Source organism: Odocoileus virginianus, chromosome 29 (genome assembly GCF_023699985.2).
Source record: "Odocoileus virginianus isolate 20LAN1187 ecotype Illinois chromosome 29, Ovbor_1.2, whole genome shotgun sequence".
Classification (NCBI taxonomy): domain Eukaryota; kingdom Metazoa; phylum Chordata; class Mammalia; order Artiodactyla; family Cervidae; genus Odocoileus; species Odocoileus virginianus.
This window is the reverse complement of record NC_069702.1, coordinates 43,241,497-43,262,763: the sequence shown is the minus strand read 5'-3', so window position 1 is coordinate 43,262,763 and position 21,267 is coordinate 43,241,497. Positions and strand designations below refer to the sequence as shown.

The following is a 21,267-nucleotide window of genomic DNA, read 5'->3' as shown; positions in this document are numbered from 1 at the left end:
AACTTACCTCCTTTCACTCCAACTATGTAATCTAGTAGAAAACCTACCCATCAGCTTCAGAGTGGACCTACCCACCGAAAAGGGGGTGTTCTCAGCCATCAGGTTCAAGGAGACATTCCTTCATGATTATGCTGGCTACCTTTTATGGCTTGAACGTAAATGACTGTGAAATGTTTGACAGTTATGAACTCAAAGTTAGATGCTCAACATCAACAGTATGCGTAAGAGTCCCTCTCAAGTAAGGACAGAGCATTGACACCCACCTCTGTTTGACTGCATCTGCATTAACCTCCAGGAGACGCCAAGCAATCTGTTCAGCTGCTTACTGTTTAGCCTACACCCATCTTCAAGGGTTTCTGTTACAAATTTCCTTATCCTTTCTATCCAACTGGAATCCTTCTGCAAAGTTGAGGCATTTGCCAGGGAGACCATGATATCAGACAGTGTTAAATTCAGTAAAAGGTGATCTACATTATTCGAGAGAATCGTGCAATGCTTGATGCTAAAAACAAAGACACACATAACTGTTAAGTGTTGTATCTACCATGCCTGCTTCACTTAAACACTTACCTATTCCTCCCAGAATGAACTGCCAAGAAGGTAGGTATATTAAAGTGACTGTAAGCAAACCATTCATTACAGAATCAGAGTTGTTAAGGCATAAATTAAGAATGCATACTGCTCAGTTCATTACCCAAGTTGCTATTCACACAAGAACTACAGGCCCTTGAAACACGGTGTGGTAATCCTAGATGTACTGCAGGGATAAGAACACTTGAAACTTCAACACACTTGAGGATTTTCGTTAATAAGATATTTATATTAGGATGAAACTCACGAAAGACCTTGATTCTGCTTCTAACTAATTTTGACTTAACAGAATCACTAATTTCTCCTGGCCACAATTTCCTTATGTGTGAAACAGAAGACTGGTCTAGATAAGCCTGATTCTGAAACAATTTAATTTTATGACTCACATATTACAATCACTTTTTCTAACAGATTATTTTAACAAAAACAAAATTTGCAACTAAGGATAGAAACCACTAGATATATAAACACTATATAAACACAGTGTAGATTTCAGGCTACACTGCATTCAACAGCAGAGCCTATTTATTTTCATGTTCAGAAACATGTGAAGTTGATTAAACTAAAAAAATACCTGAAACTAACTTATTTTAAAAGAAAGTTAACCCTGGATTAGGCATGAGAAAGGACACAGTCGTAAGAAACCACAAATACAAGGGGAGGGAAATTTTAAATATTTGGTGTTATTAGGGTATCAAATGTAGGGTTAGGAATGACAAATAGGACCAGATCACAAAGAGTTGAAAACTAAGGACACTAAAATCAATTCTGCAAGCGCAGGAGTGACATAGTTGAAAAGTTCTTTCATTTTTGCTGATGAAAAAGAAAATATCAGTTACAAGACTCTAAACAAAGAAGTAGCTGTACGTCTACTTGAGCAATACAGGCAAGACGTGACACGCTCAAGAAACAACGCTGGCACAGACTAGGAGAACGGGGGATGTATAGCAAGAATAAAAACTAGCTGGATTTGAAATCTGCTTAAATGCATACATGTATGTGAGCTTTTAGCTGAGCTGGTAAAGAATCCACCTGCAGAGCTGGAGACCCCAGTTCGATTCCTGGGTTGGGAAGATCCCCTGGAGAAGGGATAGGCCACCCACTTCAGTATTCTTGGGTTTCCCTGGTGCCTCAGTTGGTAAAGAATACGGCCGCAATGTGGGAGCCCTGGGTTCCATCCCTGGGTTGGGAAGATCCCCTGGAGAAGGGCATGGCAACTCACTCCAGTGTTCTTGCCTGGAGAATCCCCATGGACAGAGAAGCCTGGCGGGCTACAGTCACGGGGCCGCAGAGTCGGGACCTAACTGAGTGAGGGAGTGAGCACAGCACAGCAAAGAACCGGGGATTCTATCACAGAGAGAGAGTGGATGAAAACTGGGGCAGGTGAGCACTGATCTACACTACACACCCAGAACGACTGGAAACTGGGACAGGTGAGCACTGATCTACACTGCACACCCAAAACCACTGGTGGGTTCTTTGCAGAACTGTTCAGTGCCCAAAACCAAGGCACATTTTACACTAACCAGACCACACAAAAATTCAACTGCACCATTCCTTCACCACAGGTAGAACTTTTGAAGATCTACTGACCTATTACTGTCTGGAAGGTGTCAACAGACATTCAAAAGTTCAGAGAATTCATCCTGCTCCTCCAAGAATTTACACAAAATTTTAAAGTCTAACTACACTGACCACCAATTCTATGAGGGAGACAGGAAACTGGGGAAACTCATTTTCAGCAATGATAGAGGAAGAAATTAGAACTGATTCCCTTCCTGAAAATAACTTTAAAGGCTGGATGAAATAGTTTTTAACAACTTAAAAGCATTCAAGAGGTAACAAGATGATGAACAATTGCTGGGTCCCCAAAATAAAGCAGATCACAGCACTCAGGTTCCAAGGGCTGCTGCCAATTCCAACAAAAAGGCTGGAAAACGGAACTAACCTTTCAGAGGCCTGACAGGGAAGAGTCAAACTCCAGAGCCAGACAAACACGGGGACTCTGGTATATTATCCCTACTTCAAGCTGAATCCGTAAGGGCTCCCTGCCAGAGTAAGGGTGAACTGGAAGTAAAAAGAGCTCTTACATAAAACAATCCCAGTTATGCATCATCTCAGTAGTTAACGCAACAATTTTTCCTAACTAGATCTATATAGTCAACACAATTCCAATCAAAATGCCAGCCAGTTACTTTAGAGTTATCAACAAAATGATTTCTGAAGTTTACACACAAAGGCAAACACTAGACTACCCAACACAAGACCGAAGCGGAGCAATGTTGGAGGACTCACACCACTCGATTTCAAGGCTTACTGTACTACAGTAAGCAAGACAGCACAGAACTGGTGAACGAACAGACAAACACAGGTCAGCGGAAGAGCCCCAAGACAGGCCTACAAGACAGTCAACCGATGAGTTCAGACAAAGGAGCAGAAGCAATCCAAAAGAGAAACGAGTCTTTTCCGCACAGTGCTGGAATAACTGGACAGAAACTCTAGAACTGAAAAATAAACAAAACAAATTCAACAAATGTATGTTTGAATGAGACAAAGAAACAAAAAATTCAGTAAGTGGGTCTTATATACAATCAATTAGTCTTTAAAGGGAAGCAGAAAAATGGCATTAATTTTTTTTAAAGATGAGAATTTTTCAGATGTGTTTAGACACTTCACTCAAGATCTCAGATTTAAGAAGCTCACTGAGTTCCAAGGAAAAATCAAAAAAAAGAAAACCATACCTAGATACATCATTGTCAAACTGCAGAAAATAAAAGACAAGGAGCAAAGTCTTATGGGGAGGTGGGGGGGTGGGGAGGGAAGGAACTTTCATAAAGTAGCAACAGTTCTGACTCATAGCTGACTTCCTAACAGCAGTGGGAACCAACAGAGCCAAGCGTTGCAGTCAGTACGGGTCAGTATGCTCAAACAAGAAAACTGCCAAGCCCAAGCACTGTGCTCTGTTAAAACAGTCCTTGGAAATAAAGGAGAATACATATATTCTCCTTCGTTTTATATATATATACATATATATATATATATGTATGTATGTATGTATGTATTTGTGTGTGTGTGTGTGTAAACCCTCTAGCAGCTTCTAAATAAGCCTAATGGAGAGAGATGAAAAAAATGAAGAGCAAAAAAATAGAATATACAGATAACACTCAGATGGTGGATACAAGTTCTCCAAAAATATTAATTTTTGCTTGAAAGTTCAAATTTTATCTCTAGCACAGACACTATTTTCCTGAAATTGATAGGTTTATTTTTTTCATTTCTGAGAAAGTATCTACAAATACCCAAGTCTGAATAAACATAGTTAGTCATTCAAATTAAAATCATGTCCATCGCAGAAAATACAAACAGAATGACAAGTGCTTTTCCTCGAGACAACCATCATTGTTTGGTATGCAGCCAAAATACTTCAGGCACACTTCCCATTTCACCACACAGAATATTAAAAATATGTGTCTTCAAGGATTGTGACTTAATAAGATTAGTAATTTTTACTTAAGAACAATTTTACGTGAAACTGGCATGTTCTTTTAAACTGTGAGTGCATGGTGGTGAAGAATACTGTTAGCCCTCCATACCGTTCTGCATCCACATATTCAACCAACTGCAGATGGTGTATCATGTGTATGGATTGTGGTTTTCTGAATCCATAGATGCAGAATGCGTATTTGGAGGGCAACCTGCTTCTGGGACAGTGAGAATACCACGTGTGACACCATGTCTTTACACAAAACCAGACTGTACAGCGAGAAGAGCGACCCCTCACATAGACCGAGGACCCCAGGATCAGTGACGCGTCACTGAGGTTTGCATTTTACAACAGACACACAACTCTGGTGCGGGATGCCGACGTGGGGGAGGCCGTGCATCCACGGGGGCAGGAGTAGTGTACGAGGACGCCATACTTTCTGTTCAGTTTTACTAGGAATCTAAAATTGCTCTAAAAAATAAACTCCATTAAAAAAAAAAAAAGGAATGAAATGCTAGCAGTGCCACAACATGAATAAACCTTAAAGACATCATGCTAAGTGAAGTTAAGCCAGACACAAAACAATACCTCAAGTTTCTACTGATACGTGGTACCAGAACAGTCCAATTAATCAAGGGGAAAAGTGCAAGAGCGGTTCCCAGTACTGGAGGGAGAAGAGCACAGGAAGCTGTTACTTAATGTGTACCGAGTTTCAGACTGGTAGCATGAAAAATGTGAATGTACTTAATGCACCCATCAGTACACTTTAAAAATGGTTAGAATGCTAAATTTTATGCTATGGACATTTTACCACAATGAAAATAATATCTTTTGTAACTCCACAGTTCAACCCAAGATTAAAAAAATCTAGACATCAGGTCAAAACTGAAGACCACCGGCCTAGGCCACATTGGGTCCTCTAACTTTGTGAATTTAGTAGAGAGCCTCCAAAGGCAATCTGCGGAATATTCAACGCGCTTCCTTATGGAAGCTCAAGAGCAGCCTGCGGACCCTCAAAACAAATCACTAGGGAAATTTATGATAATACTGTCAATCCGCTTTTGTTAAAAATTCCACAATTTTACCACCTCAGTCTCTTCATCGCTAATTCCTTTTTCACCTTCTATATCTTAGCACAAATCACTCCCTAGGCAGGCAGCCCTCCCTAGGACCTATGCCCCCCATGAAAGAGCAAGACCAGCTCCTTACTATACTGATATACTCTTATTACCCTACACTCTTTTTCCTAAGTGCCTTCAACATATTAAGTGTCCAATAAAGTGAATAGTAACACTACACCCATATGCTCTTGAGTAGTTTACTTACATTTAATGGTCTACCAAATTCCAAACATCCTTTTATTTAATCTCATTTTGATGAAAATTACATCTGAAACCTCTTACTTGACAACATAAAAAAAACACATATAATTATATTCACGCGTTGAAGGATATTCTGAACCTTATCCATGCACCTGATTAAAAACTTCTGTGTTAATAAGAAAACTGTATCTGGAGGAAGCAAACCCTAACAACTTACTTGCTCAAGAAAGTATCTCCCTATTTGATTCTCTGTCACCTCCAACTCCAGAAACTCTAAATTAATGGTCCTAAAACATGGTTTTGATCCAACCAATAGCCTTCAATGCCAAAAGGATCAAGGATGAAAGAGAAATGAGGGTCAGAGACAAAAAATGACTTTCAGCATTAAAGTTAGTCATCAGTAGAAACCAATTTGATCCAGGTCTGTCCCGTGTTCTCCATTATGTGATTTTATAGCTTTCTCATACCCTATAATATCTCTTTTCATTACTGCAATCATCCCCCACTTCACTTCTGCCTGCTAAAATCACATTCACGTTAAAACACTACTCTCCAACACTGCTTTATGTCTGTTTATCCTAAGAAGGATCTGTCTTCTCCTATGAATTCCCATAGCATTTCTTAATTATAAAGTTCTAATGACACTTAAATATGTCTTGTGTGAAATATGTAGATTCATTTTTCTTCCTGCAAGTTACTGAGCTTGTTTCTCAGCCTTAAAACCACCCTTCCACATTCTTACTCTGTGATCCTAGGGGTGAGCCACATTTTTTCCTTTACAGTTTGCTTCTTGTTAGGCTCTGCCAATAAAGTGCTTGTTACTGTTTAGTCACAAAGCTGTGTCAGACTCTTCTGCAACCCTGTGGACTACAGCCCACCAGGCTCCTCTGTCCATGGGATGTCCTAGGCAAGAATACTGGAGTGGGTAGCCATTTCCTTCCCCAGCAGATCTTACCAACCCAGGGATGGAAATCTGTCCCTGCACTGGCAGGAGGGTTCTCCACTGCTGAGCCACCTGGAAGCAAAAGGGTACCTGAGACCAGAAGGCTGTAGGAGGAAGATGCGGCACTTTCTGTTTGCTTCCTGGTCCTATTTTTTGCTTCCTTTTGCCACCAGTGCAACCCAACCACTCTTCAGGCTAGCAGCAGTTCATTCCAGCAGCCAGAGTTGGTTCCAGTCTACTTTCCTGATGCAGAACCAGTATCATCGTGCCCCTAGAACACCAGCGCCAGCCAGCAGAACCCCCTTCACTGAGCCTGTACCCCTGCCCCACTGGGCCCCTCTCCTGATCCCAAAGACATTAGTCCCAGCTGAGTGCAAACCCCCTCCTCAAGGCCTGAGTTTGGGCTGCAGCCTTTCCTTCCAGCCACTTGCCCTGTTCTCTTTGCTCTCCAGTCAGGAGGCAGTGGTCGCTTCCAGCCGGTCTACCGCGACAAGACCTTGCTGTTCCCTTTTGTCTTTCCACTATTAAGTGGAAATGCCTCGTTTCCATTTTCCATTAAGCTAGGAAATACCTAGTTTAATACCTAGTTAACAACCGGTTTTATTAAATTCTCTGTGAAAATCACTGGTATGATTTCCATCTCATGACTAGAGTCTGACACACATTTTTATCAATTTTAAGACTTTGTATTGATTTTTGCAATTTATGAATCACTTAAGAGATCAAAGAATATACCTTAGGACATCTAATTATCTGTCATAATACTTTACTTACAGTGAGAGACCAAAAAACTTCAGCGAATGAAGTTTATCTGCCTACAACATACTTATCACTTCTGAGCATATCCTCTGAACTCTGCCCAAAGAGCCTCACTGATTCTCCAAGTAGTTTCTTCCTTTTGATAAATTTAAGAACCTTCTGACAGACTTTAAAATCTGTTCAAGCGTTTGCTCATTTGGGGAATTGCACCTTGAGTATCTGTATCTGCTTGTCAAATTTTATTGGGTAATTTGTTTTCACATTTATCTGCTCTTACTTTAGGTAAACATTTCAAATAACTTCCAGGCTTACACTTTTCCAGTGAAACTTCATCCATAATTTGTTCTTTCCACTTATTTTAAAAAAGAGAACTGCTTTTCTCCAATTATCCCTCTTCCATCAGGATACTGATAATTGTTACACTACGCTTCCTTGTGTATATAAATGAGAGCAGAAACTAGTGATGCTATGCTCTCAAAGATTCAGTAATTACACAGTGCCTCTCACAAACAAACTATCCACTCTCAGCAAATTTTTATTAAATTCTTATCTATACAATTTGATAGCTGACACTCATTTAGCACAAAACATTCACTTCACAGATTAAAAATAAAAGCTAAGTAAAATTGGAAGTCCGGGGCTTAAAGTGACTTGTTTAAGATCAGATACTACAGCTTTTATTTTTACTTCACAGTCTAGATAACAACTTGCAGTGTACAAAGTTCAGTGTAAGACTGTTCTCTGAAAATGTCAGGTTAAACAGTGGGAGAGAATGGCAATACCTTTTATTTGTCTCTTTCCTTTTTTGCTTGGTTATTTCTTTTAAGGCATATGGAAAATTACTCATAAAATGGTGTTTGAAATCAATAAGGTAATTCTTTCGAAGCCATGACTCCTAGTAAAATAAGCACAGATTAAAAAATCTATAAGAAACAATAACTTAAAACAGCAAATAAGACTTTAAGCAGAAACTTAACAACTTGTCAATATTCATTTACCAATTTACCCTTATAACACATCTTTTGCTAATGATATAATATGTAAATAAATCTTAAAATCTGAATAAACTGTTAGGCCATCCAATTTTCACCCACAGTTCTTTTTGGTACTTTCGTTTTTACATGCATTTCAACTACTTAAAAGGAGAAAAAAGGGAGAAAGTAAGATTTAATAAAATTCTGAATTTGAACTACTAGTACAATGTTTATAAAATATACAAGAAAATCTTCTACCTAGTGTTCCATTTAAGAGTAACTATATTCTCTAGAAATTCTATTGCTCGTTAAAGGCATTTAACACCTTCTCAAATCAATGTATTTGTCTAAATTCTTCAGCAGTATTCTTCAATGTATCATGTTCTCCTACCTGAATCACTGATTCCCTACTATCCAGAGGACCAATCATTCCAGTCTGCCAGTGGCTGAGGGGTTGCTTGGGATATGGGACATGAGACGCTACAATAGCTAGCTCCAGCTCTAGCAAAACTGGAGGCCAAACTCAGACCATAAGTCAGCAGCTAGCTATTGCAGCACATCTCCCTAGTTACCTTCACTGGGTCCTCTTTTTCTTGACCTAAAAATGTGTCCTTGACAACTCCTCCTGGACTTCTAGGCATCTTCAACTTAACATGAATAAACTGAACTCTCCTACGGGCAGTCACACCATCATCTGGACCACAGTACAGGCATCACCCCTGCTCCTCTTTCCTTAACTACACACACCAGCATTCCTGCTGGTTTCACCAGAATCCAGCTGCTTCTCATCACTTCAACCACCAGCTGCCACTATCACCTCCCACTTAAGACTGCCGTCTCAGGCTCCCAAAGGTCCTCATGCTTTTCCTCTTGCCCCCCTAAACTTAACTCTCTACACGGCAGCCAGGGTGATCTTTTAAAACACAAATCCTACTTCACAGTATTACAGGGAAGGATAAAGGAGATAATGTATATAAAGGAAGGACAGGTCATCCATGGGATCAATGATCTCAGTTGGGCCCGTTTTGCTAGAGTTGGAGAATGAGGACATGGGTGTTTTTAACTGTTTTATTTGTAAATCTGGCATATTAAAGTTAAATAAACATAATTTAGACCATGCCACTCCCCTGCTCAAAACCCTCCAATGTCTTTTCACCACACTCAGGTTAAAATTCTAAGTCTTTACCACAGACCACAAGGTACCACATGATGTGGCTACTGTCCGTCACGTCCCCTTCATCACCCACCATTCTCCCAGGACCTCACTTGCACAGGCCTGCTGCCATTCCTCAAATATGTCAAATCTGTTCTCACTTCAGGGTTTTGCACTTGCTGTTCCCTGTGCCTAGAAGGGTCTTCCTACAGGTCTTCACAAGACTTGCTCCTTCTCTTCATTCACTGACATGCAAATGTTAAGAAGGCATTTCCTGACCACCTAGTTAACAGGTCCCTCCCCGAACACTGTTTCATTACATCTTCTCTCTTACCCACTTTCATCTTTCTTCCTAATGATGACATGATGGACATCAGCTATTTGTTTGCCATCTCTCAACCCCACCAGGAGCTAAGTGTTTGCCTTGTCAGTCATGTTTATCTCTGTATTCCCAGAGTCTAGACAGAACCTAACTCACTGCAAAGCAGCGCCATTCAAAAGACCTTTCTGCAGTGACAGAGGCATTTTGTTTTTGTATCTGTGCTGCCCAATACAGTAGCCACTGCCACCTGAAGCTACTGAGCATCTGAAATGTGACTACTGTTTACTGAGGAACTGAATTTTAATTAAACAGCCAAATTTATAGATATTCAATTAACCTTTGCATCTAACTCTTTCTCACAGATTATGATCTTCATGGTAAAAATGAAACAATAAGGAAACATTTAGACTGAAAGTAGCAAGCATTAAAATACAAAGCTAGGACACAACAAAATCTCTATAGTGTATAAAATTATACTACTGACCTAAAGTTAATAATACAGGACCCCAAAAAATGAAGTTAATTAAAAAGTTAATGTTACACTGTATTTTAAAACACTGTGTGTTTTAAAAATATTAAATACAGTATACTTTAAATTAAGAATCCTAAGGATACAAAGAGTGTATTACATATAAACCACCTCAGTCAGGATCTGAGTACTCAACCACTGCAAATAAGATTTAATGTTAACTTGAGATTTCTTTTCAAAGATGAAAAGATTTCAAATTCCTAAAAAGCTTTTTAAAAAAAATACTTGGACAAAAATGAAACTTCTCAATTATGCAGCAAAATACAAACACACTATATGCATTTAGCAAAACTTAAAAAGTAAGCAGTCAGTTACCCTAAGGTTGCACCCTAATACAGATGCCAATTTATCAACAGAAAACTACACATTTTCTGAGAGAAAAGAGCTACAATTCAGCCTGTGGTGCATAATTAGAATTTAAGACCAAGGAATGCCATTTCATTCCTCCTGAAGTTTGAACTTTGACCACTCAATACCTTAAGTACTAAGCTATAACTAAGGTGAATGAGAAAGAGGAACTAACAGCAGGAATGGTAATGAAAAATAAACTAACAGGCATTTTAATGTCATCTGGTGTAACATACATATTTATACTTTGTCTGCAAAATAACAGATTTACCTTATTCAGTTATTATAGTTCAAATCTGCCAGGGTAAATTAGAGAACTCTACCAATGGATGCTTTTAAATACTATTTCTATTTGAATTTGCACCATACCTGCAACTGCAGCTTACCTACAGCAAAGGTTAACTTTAAGAAATGTTTTCCAATTTATATCCTTTATCAAGAAAAAAAAACAAAAAAACATACACCAAGCAAATTTACATAGTTTCTTCCCTGAAACTTAGTAGTTTAAAAACAACTCAGGGTTAGGTATGAGATCTTCAGTTTCGTCCATTTCTTGGCATAAACTCTGTAACGTGGCCCAAACTGGAAGAGACTACTTAATAACCAACTTTTTAAATCATGTAAGAGGTCTCCAGACACTAGAATGTTCCTAAATAATAAATCTGCCATAAGTAATACAACGTAACATTCTTATATAGCTAATAAAAAAAATCAAGCACCTTGTTATACATTTCATTTAAAAATTAAAACATACAGATAATAAACTCATAGAATTATTTTAATTTGCAGTTTTGAGCAAATGTGAGAAGTTTATAGTTAAATCTTGAGTATTTTTCAGAAAATGCATAACCAGTTAGTAGTAATACACTGATTTCTAATCTGTCCAGTTATGACAAAAGGCATTACTCAGAAAATAACCCAGTAGTTCTCACCAATTTATGAGTTTCATCATGCTGTTTACAGAGTTTCCACAAAAGGGAAATAATGTTAAGAACTTGCTGCATAACCTGCAGAGGCTCTCGTTCTACACCACTTCCAACAGAAGCCGCCAGCTGCGGAGGCACAGCTTCAATCCAGCACTCAATCAGCAGTGGAATTATGATCTCAATAAATCCTTTCAAGTTTTCAGTAGATGACAGGCCTTCATCCACCGTGCCTAGTCCTCCAACCAGACACCTAGTAAGGAAAGGTAAGAATGAAAAATTTTTAATTAAAAAATATTACTCCTTGCTTAATTTAAATCTTAAATATATTAAGTACCAGCAAAATGAAGCACCATGAATTGATAATTACATTGATCAACACTAGCAAGAAAAACAGAATTCTAAGATGACAAAGCCAAAAGACTATCAATTTTTAGTTTTCATTAGGCTTTGCTAGAAATGAGTAAATTAATATACTTGGAAATGACTCCTCCCATCAGTAAATGAAATCAAATTATGAGTAACTATATGCAACTATGGAAGACAACTGCATGTCTCCCACCATATAGCCATCAATGGTCAGCAGTTATAATTCAATATAGGAAAACTGAGTGTGGACATAACTGAAATCCTTCTTACCGTAGCCTGAACTGTGAACTGACATTTGGCTGTGAACCCCCATTTTCATAAACCTGGATGTGCTGCTGGTCGTTGGCATGTTCCTTCCAGTTGATAAAAATGGAGTTGCTAGTGGCATGGGGATTTTCTTTTTGTTCCTGAAGTCCTTCACTTTCTCTCAACCTACTGGATCCATCTGTCAGGGCCTGAAGGAATTTACTGAGTCTCACTAAGACTTTCAGCCTCCACTGCTGAGAAGTGAGTCTCCGATTAGGATTTACAGAAAGTATCCAGGACTGGGGTCTGCCTCTATTTACCAGTCCTTTGGACGGCTGCTGATGAGAAATAAGTTCTACAAAATTCTTAAGCAATATACTGCTACGGTCAGTAATCAGAGCTGGGTACTGTTCCAGCAGAATGTCCAAAACTTTCAGAGAGTCCTCCTGAATTCCTTCAGTAATGTGAGTCATGGCACTAGAGAGATGGGCACTTACCAAGGGAAAAAATGGAGAAATTTGTTCAGCTCGTATTTGGGGGGCCAGGAATTGAAGAAGTTGAACTGCTGCTAATCGTACATTAGCATCTTTATCTGTAAACACAGCAGTCACTTCACTTAATATGTTTGAAAGGTGTGCATCAATTATATATGGGTACTGAGACAAAAGGTCTTTAAGTCCAAGAAGAGCACTTTGTTTAACCCCAGCATTGTAGTGATGCATCTGTGACAGCAAATCCTATAAATTAAAAATACAGGTTTTAGGTATATAAATATACACACACATTACATCATTTTCAAATAAACAGTGCTAACTGAAACTATGCTAATAAACTGACACTTCAGTGGGTGTCCAGGGCTGCTTCAGAAGGTATTTTTCAAGTGTCACTTTGAGAAAAACGTAGCTTTTGTTAAGATCAGAAACAGTTTTAGCTTTAACATAGCTTTGGCTTCATAAAAGCATTATATAACTTTCAGTCAGTATTTTCTCGTTTTGAAATTACACAGGATTAGGCACACTGTCGTTTAAACTGACAGCAATCGTCATCACCACTTAAAGACCTACTATGTACCATATACATATTTACACCATCTCCTGCCTATTTTAAGTGGTCTTTCAGGGTGTCTGTGTATTTTCCTCAGAGTGTAACATATGGCAATTTTATTTGTAGAATAATTTATATAATCTGTAAAGAAACCACATCTTCAAATATCTTTTTGATATTATTTAACCTAGAGACTAGAAAGCAAACTAGAAAACGTGTATCTTCACAAAGATTTGTTCACAAATGTTTCTAACAGCACTATTCACAAGAGTCACAAAGTGGGAGTAAGCAAATGCCCACCAACTGTTGAGTAAAAAATATGACATAGCCCTGCACTGGAATACAATCTGACAGTACAGAGGTATGAAGTATTGCTCTGATATGTGCTGTAACACGGATGAACTCAAAAACATGCTAAGTGAAAGACCAGTAACAACGGACCACATTTCATATGACTCCATTTATATGAAGAGTCTAGAACATGCAAATCTTTACTGATAGCTTAGTGGCTGTCTAGTGGGGGGACGAAACGGGGAGCAACTTCTAATAGGTATAAGGTTTCTTTCTAAAGTGACAAAAATGTTTTAAAACTAGATTACTGTGATAGCAGCCTAAGAATGTAAATATATTCAAAACCACTGAATTGTCCACTTTAAATAATAAATTTTATTATGTGCAAATTACATTTCAATAAAGCTGTTACATTTTTAAGCAAAACTACTGCTCAAATTTCAATAAATTTCACACATTTACTATGAATCTGGAATAGCTATGCATTGTAAAGGTTCAAAAATGGGTAAGACAGGGTCCTATCTTAATGAGCTACAAAAACAGCTGAAGATCTGTCACATCAAAAACTTGACACATCAAAACACATAAAAATTACTTCCCGATGACATATTGAATTACCAAGTGAATATGCAAGGGAGAAACCACCTTGACTTCAGCTGAGCGAGTCTCTCTGGAGGGGAGCTGGAGCAGCAGCATCAGCTCTGAGAAACAGTGAACTCCGATCTCCGGCCAAATAGACCCTGGGAGCTAAAACAACTTTCCACAGAAGTGCACACTCCAGGTGACTTCAAGGAAGACCCTACCATCGGAAAAATGTTCAGGATTTACCTTTATGTTAAGTTTCCTATTGTTTGTCGGAAGTGTTACATCCTCTTTGAGCTGCTCAGGAAGATGTATAGTCTTCGTTTTAAAGTTTGTAAGGGTAGCATTTTCTGACCTGGGCTTCTTCTTACCAACTTTTAGTTTTACTTTCTGAAAATCATCTTGGCGCTTTCTTTTTTTGGTCATTCTTGAGTACTATGATGAAAGAATTAATTTAAAAACAATGAATACAGACCAAAGATAAATTATAAAAGAATAAAGAAGGTATTTTCTAACCTTTACTGTAACAGTGTCAAGATCAACAATAACCATGCCAATGCATCAAGATATGAAATGGAAAATACCTTTATGAAGTAAAAAACAAAAAACTCAGTTTACTCAAGATATTTTTGGCTATGGAATCTTTTGTCAAGCAATGTTCTAAACAGGAATCTTGGGTAGAGCAATGTGCTAAGTAGAAAACTTGTGTATACGGTCAATTAATATATTTATAGTTCAATAAAAAAGGAAAAAAAACTTCTGAAAATTTCTTGTTTTCATAGGACAAGAGTGAGGTAGCACAGAGTTGCTACAGGTATACCTTGCACCTACTAGGAAGCTCCTGGCCCCCAGAAACCCCCAAGAAACGCTAGCAAAACAAACACTAGACCAACAATATTATTGAATGCAGCCTGTAATAGCTAGGAAAAATTTCATGAACCTAAACTGGGTGCCTTGAAAATGGGGACGATTCAGATATGCAGCAAGGACAGTCACTGGGCATTTCCTAAGCAAGGAAAACAGAAAAGATGAAGAATGGGGATAAGGTTGGTACAGGCAAAAATGAAAGTACTAGCATTCTGAACACCAGGAAAAGTTCAGACTACATATAAACCGTAAACAAAAAAAGGAGGGAAAAAAGCCACAGAAAAGGAAATACAGTGGAACAGAGGGCTAAGGAACAAAGACTGGCTAGGCCGCCATGATAATAAACCGCTCAGGGAGAACCCCGTGGTCCTGCACTTCTCTTTCTACATCCCATTCTCTCAATTCACACACAGATTATCCCCTTTACACACAAAGCCTCTGATCTGCGCCTTCTACCCACTCCCAGGCCCCTGCTTAAATCCTTGGTTCCAACCCAAGACTGTTCAGCTTTCCCCACCAGGACCCCCACCCTGTGACCAGGGTCCACCTTATGGTCCCTTTGCTGATCACCAGAGGGCTCTTTCGAAACACAGGTCTGATCAAGGCTCACAAGCTTTCAGCTGCTCCTCTCACTTGCTTACAGTAAAAACACCTGGTCTGACAGATCAGCGATCCTCCCTAACTTCCTCGACAGCTTTATCTTCCCATCAACTAACCTCTATCTAAAAAAATAGCCTTCTATACCTGGAACTAGCTCAGCCCTTCATGAAGCCTTTTCCACACAGAAAACGAACCCTACCTTGCACTGTATACCCATCAGAGTAGGCGTCTCTGGAATAAATAAAACTTCCCCTGATCCATCATAACTATCCTATGCCTAGTTACTTTTTTTAAGTCACAATGCTACACGCAGGAGTTCAAGAAATTTGAGCAAAATGAAGATTTGCATTATTTTAAGATTAATAAAATGGCTGGTGCAAGACCAGAAACTTGGAAGTTTCAGGAATCCAGAAGTCAATCACCTATGACATTGCATTCAAATTCACACGGTTACAAGGTTTTAACACTTAGAGCCCTGTCACCTAGGGTTTGGCTACACAGGTTAACAGCAGATACAAGAGAGCAACTAGTTCTCATCCAGACTCCTGCACTTTATAGCTGAAGTTAAATCACCGTGTCTCAGTTTTTATCTACAAAACAGGGCTAATAATAATGCTTACCTCATACAGTTGTTACTAGGTAAGATGAATGAGGAGTAAATGAGCTCATGTGTAAAATACTCAGAACTGTGCCTGGCACGGTAAACAAGTATGCTATAAGCACAAACATGTATATTTTCTTAGTCTCATGACCAGTACATACCAAACATAATAGTAGATGTACAAAAGCATTCAGTTCTCACAAGACCATGCAAGGAAGGTGATGCTAACACCATTTTAAAGATGTGTCAGTCCTTTACTAAGGACATGAAGAGGGATTCTTAAATAAGACTGAACTCCTCAAAACCAGCTTTATGTTATATATACTGCAATCCTGGTGAGAATTGGGGGAAAAGTGGCAAAACTGCTTGCCTTATTTGATTTATCCCAATACCAAATTTTCAGCCCACCCACACCTCTAGCTATTCTGGTCTAAAATAAGTAAAACTACAAAGGCCCTAATAATCAACTGGCCTCTCTGAATTAAGCAAGCACAGTTTGTGAGCTTTTGCTACAATTACTATCTAGTACCAGAGATGAAAACAAGTAGAACAAGATATTCAGAAAAATCGAATCAATTAACCCTCCACTTCCTAATTCTCTGTGCTATCTTTAGCCACTAACTAGCTGATCAGGGTCCAACACACAGTCAAGCTTGTACAAGCATTACCCACCACTTAGTATTAATCACTGTTCTCCCTCAGTTAGGAAAGCTAACAGGACTGACCGCCCCTCCTTGACTTTTCAAGCTATTAAGATTATTATTGTGGTACACAGGGAACATTTTTATGTTAGGAATTCAAAGTTCTACAGCAACTGTTATTTTCGCTTAAAATCAAGATTTTCATAATACAGCAAACCAAACGGCTTCCCTGGTAGCTCACAGAGTAAATCTGCCTGCAATGCAGGAGACCAGGTTCGACCCCTGGGTCAGGAAGATCCCTGGAGAAGGAAATGGCCACCCACTCCAGTATTCTTGTCTGGAAAATCCCTTGGACAGCGTACGCTAGAGTCCATGGGGTCACAGAGTCGGATAGGACTCAGAAACTAAGACAAGCCACTTTTACAGTAGCTGATATGGAATGGATGGTAGGAACACCAGCTTCAGGGACAGAGCTCTCACATCACTTCAAACAGATGAGCCTCAAAAGTTTTCAAGCTGAATTTCATAGGCGGGATCCCAACTACAGGCTTTCTAATTTCAACAAATGGGAGAGTCTAGTCTATCAGGATTTCGACCGAACCGAATTTCAACCAGTTTGTCTGCCACCTCATTACCCTCCCTTAATTTTCAACTTCTTTCCACCCGCCAAGAAAAAAAAAAAAAGTCAAGAAGTCACATTGTACTCGGCCTTTGGTAATATCCTCTCCAACCCTTTCTGCTCACGAGTTCCTCCAAACTCTACCTAGGAACCAATCGGAGACACCTGACTTTCCAAAGAACAGACACCCCAGCCCAGGACCACTCGAGACGGCCGACGGTCCGAACCTGCTCGGCTGGTCACTCCACACCTGGACTGCGAGGGGAGATTACGAGACGACTGGGCATCCTCAACCCCAGACTTTGGTCCCGCATCCCAGAAGTGAAGACCCCGTGGTTTTCAAAAAACTATCGTTCCGTCTCCCACCCGGGACGGCGGTCCGGACCACAGTTCAGGAAGCCGGGCCCAATCAACGCACACCGGCCTAAAAGTCTCCCAGAGGCGAAACCGCGCGAACCCGCCCAGTCACTTGAAACGCTTCAAATGCCCGCGGGCGCCCCGCCCCCGCGCGGCCCCTCTCCGCACGCAGGCCCCGCTCCATCAGAGCGCCACGACCCGGGCCCCGGGGGGCGCAGACTGGCCCCGGCCCGCTCCGACCGCCTGGGCCGCGGACCGAGGGGCAACGGCTCCGCGCGCCGTCCCGAGCCCCGGGAGGGCCCGGCCGACCGGCGGCGGCCGCTTACCTGCGGGCCCGGCCGGGACCCGGGCGCGGAGGCAGAGGGGAAGATCGTGCGCGGAAGAGCCCAGTGGGCAACGGCGTGCGCCACCGGCCTCAGCCTCTCGCTCCCGGAGCGTGTTTTCAAATCGCCTCAACCTCACGCGGCCGCGTCTCCTTCCGCCGCCCGGAAATCAGGGCCCCTCCTCCGCCGCGCCGCGCTCACGTGACCACGGCCCGCCGCCGCGCGCAGCCGGGGAGGCGGGCGCGGGAGCGGGAGCGGCAGGCCCCGCCCCCAGGAGGCGGGGGCGCTCGCCGGAAGCTTCCCGCGCTCCGGGAATCCGAGATCGCGGAGCGCGGGATCCAAGGACAAAGCTTGGCCCTGCGTGCGTCCCATTTAGGGGGTGTCGCCCTGGTCACAGCTAGTTGAGGGCTGGCGTCTTCTCTCCCTGGTAGAGCACTGTTCTTCAGACCTGGAGCCACATTCAAATAAGAGTATAAGTTGAACTGAATTGAGACAGAGGAAAAGTTTGGGACTGCAAGAACCCTAGAATTCCTGGAAACTTTAACCTGGATGGAGCAATTAAGGATTAGTTGGCAACAGGGCAAAACACACCCAGCAACTGGAGTCCGAGAGTCTTAGTTGAGGATTTTCTCTAATATTTAGTTTCTCAGCACAAGATAGGGTTCCTGCGACTGAAATCAACTGGGCCCAGAGAATTTGAGAGAAATTTGAATGACTAGAAAGGAAGTGGGAAAGCAAAGACAAGGCGTCTTTGAAAGATAGGCTTGCCAAAGATTTGCAGGAGGCATGGAGCCCCAGATACGGATTTTAGGACTTGGTTTACATTTGTTTCTACATTTTACCAGGTTGTAAGACTTAGTAAAGCGGGCGAGGAGTGAGCCTCAGTTTGCGGGGTAGGGGCTGAGAGCAGCGATGTCTGGGAGCTCAGTGGAAGAATCCGGTCCATGCCTGTCTCCCAGCTTAAGCTTTACGTGTTCCTTCGCTTGTCGATGGCGTTCTCTCTGTCCTCACGTTGTCTTCCTTTCCTGTGTGTCTGTGTCCAGACACCCTGTTTATAAGGACACATGTCATTTACGGCGTACTCTAATGACCTTATTTTAACTTGATTACCTCTGTGAAGACTCATTTCCAAACGAAGTCACCTGAGGTAGTAGAGGTTAGCACTTTTACATGTCTTTTCAGAGGGATACGATTCAACCTTTAACAGTCAGCAAAATCTGTTTCCAGAAATGGCTTATATTTCTGAACATCTTTGCTTTCTTTGTCTATGCTCGGAAGCATCACAAAATTCTAACCTATTGCCACAACATCTACCTAAACTTTGCATCTTCTCTGTTCTGTATACTGGGCATCCAGTTAATATTTGCTTTGGAAATAGTGTACCACTGCTTAAAAAAAAAAAAAAGGAAGTTCTATTAATCTAATAAACTTGATTTTATAATGTGTTAATTGCTCAGTTGTGTCCAGCTAATTGCGACCCCATGGACTGTGCCTGCCAGGCTACTCTGTCCACAGAATTCTCCAGGCACGAATACTGGAATGGGTAAGTGATTCCCTTCTCCAGGGGATCTTCCCAACCCAGGGATTGTACCCGGTCTCTTGCATTGCAGGCAGATTCTTAGGGAAGATTTTATAATGTTAAGACAAATAATAAAAGCATAAACATATTAACCTGGCTCTTACATTTCAGGTCTACTACTAACACAAAACCAGAGATTCTCTGAAGAAATGTGAAAAGGACGAGTTCAAATTTGCTACAATGACCAGGGACTAGAAAGGTGCATTCTCTAGGAATTAATCAATACATCATATGCAAATGACTTGGTACACTGCCTGGCATACAGCAAGCCTTCAATACCTGACAACAGACATTCCTGTTGATGATGTGTCATTGGACAGTGTTTGTGCAAAATGAAAACTTTAAGTCAAGTTTCTTAGATAAAGGAACCAGTTCTGACTTTAAATTAAAAGGAATTTATTCAGAGAATATTGACTAGCACAGAAAGATGAGACAGGCTGCCGATCCAGGCTTGGATAAAAGGAAGGAGGGAGAATACTCAGGAGCCAGGAATACAGCCACCATTAAGCTCCAAAATCTGCCCGAGACACAAGAATTGAAGATGAAGAAATAAAATTATCTACATTTCTAGATATAATTGTATGCCTAAAAAATATCAACTGAAAGGCTGCTAAAAACAATACAAGAATTAAAAAAGGGTGAGGCATATAAAATTAACACAGAAATCAATAGACTTCACATACATTAATAATAACCAATTAGATAACAGGATAGAAAAGGAGGCATCTTTTGCAATAGCAATCAAAACCTATAAAATTCCTAGAACTGAATAAAATCTATGATTAGAATATTTAACTTCATAAATATACTGGTTGTCCTTAAATTAATTGGTAAATTGAATGAGATCTCAATAAATATGTCATCAGGGTTTTTTTCTAGACCTACACAAACTGATTAAAATTTGTATACAAAAAATTAAACGAGGATAGCCAACAAATTTTTTTTAAAAGGAAAGCAATGAGGAGGACCAACTTTATTGGATATGGAAATATAAAACCTCAGTGATTCAAACATAGTTTTGGCATATGAATAGACAAACCAGTGGGGCAAAATACAAAATCTAGAAATAGAACCAAATAAACATGAGAATTTATAAATTAAAAAAATCTGTATGTACATTATAAAGATAACACCTCATATCAATGGTATAAAGATAATCGGTTTGCACAATAGGGAGCCAGCCACTTAATAAAACATAAAGTTGGGCTCATATTTCATGTATTACATTCAAAGATGTAAATTTAAAAAACAAATCCATGAAAGTCCCAGCAAACAAAACGAGTGCATCATTTTACAACTTTGGATTTCTTCTAGAACTTAAAACTTTAATACCAGGGGAAAGCTTTTAAAATTTAATTACAGGCTTTTCCAAAACCTTTAGAAACCTTCTTTATGACCAAAAAAAAAAGAAAAGAAAAAGAGAGAAAGAAATCAAAAGAGAAGACAAATTCTGAAAAAAAAAATTGCAACTCATATCACAGGTAAATGATTAATTTTCCTAATATACAAAGAATTCCTGAAAAGGGGGGAAAAATCAAGTACTTGATATAAAAATATTTATTTTCAGCCAGTTTACAGAAAAAGAAATAAATATCATCCTTACATAAAAGATACTCAGCCTAATTCACAAAAAGAGAAATATAAGTTAAAAGTAAGATTTTTCTCCCCCTCACTTTTAAACTTATCAAAATCCAAACTTCTTTTAAAATTAATTAAAAAAAATTTTTGTCTGTGCTGGGTCTTCATTGCTGGGTGGGCTTTTCTTTAGTTGTGGTAAGTAGAGGTTACTCTCTAGTCGCA

The 21,267-nt window shown here is 40.0% G+C and overlaps 1 protein-coding gene across 4 annotated transcripts in view; it reads right to left on the bottom strand.

Moving 5' to 3' along the window:
- Nucleotides 1-18,083, bottom strand: part of TEX10 (testis expressed 10) — a 45,314-nt gene extending 27,231 nt beyond the window's left edge. For 2 of the 4 annotated variants that reach the window (XM_070458419.1, XM_070458422.1), the window contains exons 1-6: nt 17,892-18,083; nt 14,127-14,315; nt 11,988-12,700; nt 11,358-11,601; nt 7,882-7,994; nt 264-502 (exon numbers count right to left, since the gene is read on the bottom strand). In XM_070458419.1, the coding sequence (XP_070314520.1) occupies nt 264-502; nt 7,882-7,994; nt 11,358-11,601; nt 11,988-12,700; nt 14,127-14,306 (1,489 nt within the window). In that variant the 5' untranslated portion in view covers nt 14,307-14,315; nt 17,892-18,083. Of the gene's footprint in view, nt 1-263; nt 503-7,881; nt 7,995-11,357; nt 11,602-11,987; nt 12,701-14,126; nt 14,316-17,435; nt 17,672-17,891 lie in introns of those variants that run through there. The other 2 variants (XM_070458421.1, XM_070458420.1) reach the window with 2 other exon arrangements.
- Nucleotides 18,084-21,267: the final 3,184 nt, after the last annotated feature.